The sequence below is a fragment of the Geotrypetes seraphini genome, chromosome 1 (assembly GCF_902459505.1).
Source record: "Geotrypetes seraphini chromosome 1, aGeoSer1.1, whole genome shotgun sequence".
Lineage (NCBI taxonomy): Eukaryota > Metazoa > Chordata > Amphibia > Gymnophiona > Dermophiidae > Geotrypetes > Geotrypetes seraphini.
This window is the reverse complement of record NC_047084.1, coordinates 409,013,956-409,022,821: the sequence shown is the minus strand read 5'-3', so window position 1 is coordinate 409,022,821 and position 8,866 is coordinate 409,013,956. Positions and strand designations below refer to the sequence as shown.

The following is an 8,866-nucleotide window of genomic DNA, read 5'->3' as shown; positions in this document are numbered from 1 at the left end:
TCAAAGCTGGACAGATTTTCATTCTCTGCAAATTATGCAGTTATTCAAATGGAAGCAGAACTTAAATATTGTCTGTAACTGACTGCAACATCCCAGTAGTCACTTCAGTGACTTCTGCTCTAATTTGCAGGAGCTCCAACACATAAAGAAACAAATGTGTATGGAAGAAGGTGGTGACCTTTTTTTTTCCCTATTCTTTATTTGCTGTTTTACACAAATTTCAGGACTCTTTCAATGCTTAAGTACCTGAGGAGTGTTTTTTACTTAATTTAAAAAAACAATTCTGATTACTCAAGAACACATAGGGTTCCTTTTACTAAGGTGAGCTAGCGTTTTTAGTGCACACAGGATTTTAGCGTGCGCTAAACCCACGCTACGCTTCTAGAACTAACGCCAGCTCAATGCTGGCGTTAAGGTCTAGCGTGCGCGGCAATTCAGCACGTGCTATTCCACGCGTTAAAGCCCTAATGCACCTTTGTAAAAGGAGCCCATAGTCCAGAGCCCAATTCAAGCTCATTGAGATTGGCAGAGGAAGGTTTATAGACTCAGTATAAGGGGAGATGTAACATTTTTTTCTACTTTTACATGAGAAACAGGTACCAGACCAAGAAGTTTTAATTGGGCCTTTAAGGTATCATAATTGGATTCTATTGGTGTTTCAAAGAACAATGCAATCATCAATTTGATCTGGAAGCTTTCTATAGGTAATGTCAGAACTGACTACGATTTGGAGAGATCGATGAAAACCATGATTAATCTGTGTCAAAAATAAATCACTTACAAGTTGCTTAGTGTTCAGTAAAGAATTCAGAACAATTTTTGTTTTAAAGTCATTCACTGAAAGAGTTCTTGGCCTCACTGTGGGAGAGAATGAGGCTGTTTTCACTGTTTCAGTCAAGAATCCCATCTGTTCTTTAAAATCCATGACAAGCATCTTTCCAAATTTTTATCAGCTGAATGCCTATTCAAATCAATGTAATTGTGGTAATGTTGCTTGTAGCCACCCGTATGAGAATAGTAGATATTCAACAAAAATGAAAACAAATAGGAAAACCCTGGCTGGGATTTTGGCTGTGTTTTGTTTGATTTGGAATGTCAGTAAGTTCCATATTGGCTGGTTACATTCAAGCTGAACTTGTTCCAGGAGCCTAGAAAAGAAAGTCATACAAGAATGGCTTAGACAAACCATCAATGGAGTTTCCACAAACAAAAACATGTTGGAACTCAGAAAACTTTTCTAGAGCAGAATTCAGCAAAATCCTTGTGACTGACTCAGTTCCTGCTATGCTTTATCAATATGAGGATTACTTAGAGATTCATTAATGGGAATGCTATGACCTTGGGTATATTTTGTGATGAATATTGCCCCAAGTAAATGGTTTTATGTGGACTGTATGCCCTTACAAATAGGGCTCACAAAAGGCAAGATATTATATGAAGTGCATTATTAGAGTTATGATAATATATACGGTAATATCTTTGATAAAATGTCATCTGTTTTAAGGGTAACTACAATTTTCATAATCTATGTGTCAACCTTTCCAATGTACCATCATGCAGCAGCATTCCTAAGGTTAACCATCAGTTGAGAAATTCTGTCAACAAATCAGAAACAAGCTTTTTAAAGCATCTAGTAAAATAAAACATCTCTCTACCAAGATTTCTGAAGTAAATGTCTTCCTAGCAAACTATTATTCATTGTTTTTTTCCCCTCAAACCATAAGAATTAGAAAAGCAAAGCTTCTAATCTTTAATAGATGTTCTTCAATTACATTTTTTCATAGTTTTCTTTATTAAGAAACAAGTATGCTTCCAAACCAAAGCTGATACAGAAAGATTATAATCTTTACAGAACCTGTGGAACTGCTTAACAAGTTTTTTTAGTTTCTTATCCCTCCACCCCCACTTCCCTAAACCTAAAAGCAGGTCCACTCCAGACTTGATGAATTCTTGTCCAAGTCTGAAACAAACATTGAAACTTGTATTCAAGAGTGAACATCATTGGGGTCTCTGAAACATGGTGAAATGAAGTAAACAAATGGGACATAGCACTGCTGGGGTACAAACTCTATCGCGAAGACAGGTCAGGTCAGAAAGGAGGAGGAATAGCCCTATACATAAAGGAAAACATGCACTCGACCAGAGTGGACACAGCAGCGACGACCAACAAATTGGAATCACTATGGGTTAAGGGTCCAAGATAAAGGGAAAGGGTCCAAGATAAAGATGGGCCTGTACTATCGTCCACCTGGGTAAACCGAAGCAAACGATGAAGAAATGAAAACTGAGATGAACCGAGAATGCAAAAGCGGTAACACGATTGTTATGGGAGACTTCAACTATCCCGGGATAGACTAGAGTCTTGGAAACTCACAATGCGCTAGGGAGACCGGATTCCTGGAGGCTATACAGGACTGCTTCATGGAGCAGCTTGTCAGAGAACTGACAAGAGGAAATGCCACTCTGGATCTAATCCTAAATGGGCTAAGAGGTCCTGCAAAGGAAGTGGAAGTAGTGGGACCGTTGGGAAACAGCGATCACAATATGATCAAGTTAAAAGTCGAAGTAGGAATATCAAAGGGAAAGAGAACCACAGCAACAACTGTTAACTTCAAGAAAGGAAACTACGAAGCGATGAGAGTAATGATAAGGAAGAAACTTAGGAACAGCTCAAAGAAATCGCATACTGTAGAGCAAGCCTGGTCTTTATTCAAGGACACAGTGAACGAGGCGCAAAATCTGTATATCCCCAGATTTAGAAAAGGATGCAAAAAGAGCCGAACAAAAGACCCGGCATGGATAACTAAAGAAGTGAAGAAAGCGATAGGATATAAGAAAAATTCATTCCGGAAGTGGAAAAAGGACAAAACCGGGGAGAACTGGAAAGAACACAGGAAGCATCAAAAGGAATGTCACCTCGTGGTTAGAAGAGCAAAAAGAGAATATGAAGAGAGGCTAGCCAGGGAAGCACGAAATTTCAAACCGTTCTTCAGATACGTTAAAAGAGAAGCAGCTGGCAAGGGAGGAGGTGGGACCGCTGGATGACGGAAATAGGAAAGGAGTGGTGAAGGAGGAAAAAGAAGTGGCGGATAGACTAAACATGTTCTTTTCGTCAGTATTTACAAAAGAGGACACAACCAACGTGCTGGAACCTGAAAAAATCTTCATAGGAGATCAAGCAGAAAAATTAACATCCATGGAGGTAAGCCTTGAAGACCTACACAAGCAGATAGATAGATTAAAAACTGATAAATCTCTGGGCCCGGACGAAATCCACCCTAGTGTATTGAAAGAACTAAAGGAGGAAATAGCGGAACTACTACAGCGGGTCTGCAATCTATCCCTGAAAACAGACGTGATCCCGGAGGATTGGAAGATAGCTAATGTTACGCCCATCTTTAAAAAAGGATCAAGAGGTGACCCGTGAAACTACAGACTGGTAAGTCTGACCTCGGTTCCGGGGAAGATGGCGAAAGCGCCGATAAGACAGCATCGATGAGCATCTAGAAAGGAATAATATGATGAAAACAAGCCAACATGGCTTCTGCAAGGGAAGATCGTGCCTAACTAACTTATTGCACTTCTTCGAAGGAATTAACAAACGGATGGACAAAGGGGACCCCATAGACATCGTATATTAAGATTTCCAAAAAGCCTTTGACAAGGTACCTCACGAATGCCTACTACGGAAACTGAAGAACCATGGGGTGGAAGGAGACGTACACAGATGGATCAAAAATTGGTTGGCGAGTAGAAAGCAAAGGGTAGGAGTGAAAGGCCACTACTCGGACTGGAGGAGGGTCATGAGTGGTGTTCTGCAGGGGTCGGTACTCGGACCGCTACTGTTCAATGTATTTATAAATGATCTAGAAATAGGGACGAAGTGCGAAGTAATAAAATTCACAGACGACACCAAACTATTTAGTGGAGTTAGGACTAAAGAGGACTGTGAAGATTTACAAATGGACCTGAACAAACTAGGAGAGTGGGCGATGAGATGGCAGATGAAGTTTAATGTAGAGAAATGCAAAGTCTTGCATGTAGGAAACAGAAACCCGAAGTACAGCTATACGATGAGAGGGCTGGTTATGGGTGAAAGTACCCAAGAAAAGGACTTAGGGATAATAGCGGACAAGACAATGAAGCCGTTGGCACAGTGCGCAGCGGCCTCTAAGAAGGCGAATAGAATGCTAGGTATTATCAAGAAAGGTATTACAACCAGAACAAAAGAAGTTATCCTGTCGTTGTATTGGGCGATGGTGCACCCGAACCTGGAGTACTGCGTCCAATATTGGTCGCCGTACCTTAAGGATATGGCGATACTCGAGAGGGTTCAGAAAAGAGCGACATGATTGATAAAAGGTATGGAAAACATTTCATATGCTGAAAGGATTGGAGAAATTGGGGCTCTTTTCCCTAGAAAAATGGAGACTTAGAGGTGACAAACTTTCGAAAACTACAAGAATGAGAGGGCATTTGGAAAAATTAAGAGGGGACAGATTCAGAACCAATGCTAGGAAGTTCTTCTTCACCCAAAGGGTGGTGGATGCCTGGATTGCGTTTCCAGAGGGTGTGATAGGACAGAGTATGGTATTGGGGTTCAAGAAGGGATTAGATAATTTCCTGAAGGAAAAGGGGATAGAAGGGTATAAATAGAGGATTACTATACAGATCCTGGACCTGATGGGCCGTCGCGTGACCAGACTGCTGGGCATGATGGACCTCTGGTCTGACCCAGCGGAGGCACTTCTTATGTATAGCCAGAACAACAATTTAGTATCTAACTATGAGCTAGGATGGGAACCAGTTTGAACTGCGATGACACACATCCTCTAGAATGCTCTCCAACACAGAGAATGAGTCCAGTTTGCCTTATGACATTCCATAACCATGGTGACACACACTCAATTCAGCTACTGCATGACATTAGGTGGCAAAGAATATCGCCACAGTAGTAAGATAGTTCTGGGTGCTAAGAAAAACATTAAACACAGAAGAATGTTATTCATTTTTGAAGATTTCTGATTAGAAACAGAGTAATAATAAAAAGATCTGAAACTGAAATGGGAACTGTAAAAGACTATTCCTGTCTAATGCAACTCCTGGGACAAAACAAAGAGCCAACAATGACCTACCTGCAATTGTAACTATGTATTTGAAACTATGACCTAACTGTATTAATAGTTGTACTGATCTACCTGTATTAGCAACCCTATTGAATGTCCGTATCAAACTGTCCATTGTAAATTCCTGGGTAACTGACCCAACCTCTTGTAATGTAATCCAACCTTGAACTGAATAGATAAAGGTGGAATAGAAAATCTAAGATACATCTTCAAATAAGAAATGGAAAGACAAGAGCAGAAACATATACCAACCAGTAAGTGCAAACATGTTTTTGTGAAGGAAATCTCCTTTCCATCTGCGACAGCAAGACACTAGAGGTTGAGATGAAGTGAGGCATCTTAATTTTGAGTTATTAGGCTTGGAGAACAAAGACTGATGGGTTAGAACCGCAAGGCACAAGCGGAATAGAAATCACTAATGTAATGTAATGTAATGTAATGTGTTCCAATAATTTGGGGAACCACCATCTCTGTTGGCCAAATATGGCACTTTAAAGATCATGAATGCTCTTCCCCTTTTGAATTTTACCAGCAATAGGAGTTTATAGCTATAGCAGAACTATCCTCTAAAGAAGGAAGACAGCATCTAATGCTAGCCTGTTTTCTGATCTGGAGTAGAAGACTGGCAACTTCCTCTTCACAATGGTTCAGATTCACCTTGGCTAGTACCTGCTTAAGAATGTTTATATTAAACCCCGGCAAATCTCAAGGCTTAGATATAGGCACTCACCCACCTATTCTGGCATCCCCTGTTTTTCTAGCTAAAACACCAATTGCTTTCAAACTATTCACTAAAATTCTCGGTACCATCATAGATGACACCATATGCTTTCAGTCTCAAATTTCCAATACTATTAGAGCTTGCTTCTACAAACTCAAACAACTCTACTCTGTTCAACATCTCTCTTTTTTTCCCCCATATCTTTATTCATTTTAAAAACCAACATCAAGTGCAACATATTATCAAACAATGTATAAAATAAACAGCACTTAATTCCATCAAATGATATAATAAACATATATCCCTTTCCCCCCACCCACCCTTTCATACAGTATGAAGACAAGAGTAATACAAATGTTCAAGACAAACAAAATTGGATAACACATATCCCTTCCCCCCTCTCAAAGTGCTAAAACTAATAATCAATCTTTACAAAATTTTGTCAATGGGTCCCAAACCTCCTTGAATTTCTTATAATGTCCCAATTATATTGCACTCATACGTTCAAATTTATAAGTTTGGTAAAAGGATTCCCACCAAAAACTATAGTTTAACCTGTCCCAATTTTTCCAAATGAGCTGTATGGCGACTCCTGTCAAGATGAAAAGTAGTCTATTATTACATGAAGTCATTGGACTCTTGGCTCTCAATAACGTGCCAAACAGCACTGTATCATATGTCAATGCCACTAGAACTTCCAGTATTCTATTGATTTGACCCCAAATGGATCGCCAAAATATAGGTTTTGGTTTTTTTTTTTTTTTTTGTTATACTAGAACTATTTTTAGCTACCCAATTTCTGAAGGCTTTGAAATATTTCAATACAGTCTTCTCCAAATGTCAAATCTTATCTTATGGAGAAGCTTGTGGTCCTGGAAGATATGTATCTTCTACATATGTGCTCCCCAGCCCAGGTTGAACACATCCATAGGGACACCATAGTAATGTTTAGGAATTTAAAAACAGAATGCCTTGCTAAAATTAGTCTAGGAAAAAAAGATAACCAAATTTTTAGCTCCTCTATGATCCAAGTAAAATTCTGACCAAGTGTCTAGGGTTCATGGAGACTCTAATCCAATGGACTTGACTCATGCAAGAATATGCCTTGGTAGTTGCATGAACTGCTGAAACCCTGAAGCTCAGTATTCTGAATATGTACTCTCCTCACACTATGTTCTTCTCAACAGCAGCTCCTTGTACTGCCCTCAATTCTCCAGGTCAACTCACATCTTGCCAGAACCTCATTCTCGGTTATTTCACCTTCCCTCTGAATACCTATGTATTGAACTCTCATTTCAAAAATTTAAAACACTTCAAGGCCCCTATTTTCACTAAAGCATTTTCTTCCATTTTATAATAACTCCAACTCTTGCTCATTTTGTCACCCTTCACTGCAAGTATATCCTATTCACCATTATGTCCAGTCATCTTCTATTCACTTCCCTCCCCATCTTTTGTTTGTTCTTTCATTTAACTTTAACTATATGTAGTTTTAACTTACTATTTCTCTTCTTCTGGAGTTTTTATTAAACCCCCTCTTGTAAATTTCCTTTCCTATTGTTTCTTCCCAATATATATGCTCATTCCTATATATTGATTTGTGGCCTAGCTGTTAGAGCTGCTGTCTCAGCACCCTGAGGTTGTGTGTTTCATCCCAGCACCACTCCTTGTGTCCCTGGGCAAGTCACTTAACCCTCCATTGCCCCAGGTATCATAGTTAGATTGTTCAAGTTTCAAGTTTAATATGTTTTTGATGAATCGCTTCTTCTAAATTCGAAGCGATGTACAATATAATAAAATTACAATGTAAAACAAAATCATAGAAGATACTACTAACGAGGTTAAAAAACAAATTTGACAAAACTGGAGACAAACTGACAGGATAGGGAAAAAGAGTATCTGATTATTATTCGGTATATTGTAAACCAGTTTGATATCTGTTGAGGAAAGGCAGTATAGTATATCAAATAAAAATAACCATAAACATTTTATAAGCTGAACTGGGAACTCTTGTGGAGTCAGTGCTTGGCACATACCATGTTTAACAGAACCCTATCGACACCATTTCAGATGATTGATCCAGATGAGATTTAAGGCAGTTGACAGAGAACAAGTATGTTTATCCCTACTTTAGGCATGCTCTTGACTAGCCAATTTTCCAGGCAGGGAAATGCGTTTACTCTCAGCAACCAATCATTCAATGAATAGTCAAAGAAGAGATGATTGACTAGAAATTAAATGGCATATTGAGATGTGTTCCTACCACAAAATTAAGACAAATCAAAACACAAAACATATCCCTCTGAGGATGTAAGTTTCTTTAAGATCTTGATTTACCAACAAGAAACTATACCTAAGAAAATCATTTAAAAACTTTTCATTTTTCAAGTATGTATTCATGTCCATCAGGATCTAGGTTATGTCTATTTTCCTGCCTTCTTGGAAACCAGAAAGTAGCTGAAGTAAAATCCATATTCTCTCTTATGCTGAACAGATTTAACCTAACAGACTCACAAAGAGGCAAAATTATAAACTCAACTGGCACTGATGGAGAATGTGCCTGAATGCTTTCTTGGAAGACCATTTGAAAATTTTTCCTGAAGGAAAACATATCTGACCATCTAGAGAGCCCAGCTGCCTTAGGTTACAAAGAGATGCCTAGCACATAAACCTTATTCTTTCCTAAATAGGAAGCTTTTTAATCACACAGACTGAAAAATGACCATTTCTTTTAGACTTGGTCAAAAAACTAATATACATAGGTTTTGAGTGGATAATGGTAAAAGGTTTAAGACCTGCTACTTACACTTGTAATTCCTCAAATCTTAAGCTCTTCAGTGAGCAAAAAGGTTGATTCCGCTGAACTTCTAAAGTAAAGACAGCAAGCTGGAAGTGGTCTGAAGTATAGTCTAGTAGAATTTAAATGAAGTCCTCAACCTCCTCCAATTTCTCCATATTGTCACCTAGGCATGATATGTCAACAAGCCTCTTTTGTACATCTCTCTAAAGCTTTACACCC

The 8,866-nt window shown here is 38.8% G+C and overlaps 1 protein-coding gene across 1 annotated transcript in view; it reads right to left on the bottom strand.

Annotated features, from left to right (window-relative positions):
- Positions 1–381: 381 nt before the first annotated feature.
- SLC44A1 (solute carrier family 44 member 1) overlaps positions 382–8,866 on the bottom strand; it is a 269,831-nt gene continuing 261,346 nt past the window's right edge. Inside the window, exon 16 of the mRNA XM_033918450.1 lies at positions 382–1,148. Within this exon, the coding sequence (XP_033774341.1) occupies positions 1,125–1,148 (24 nt within the window). The 3' untranslated portion in view covers positions 382–1,124. The remainder of the gene's footprint in view (positions 1,149–8,866) is intronic.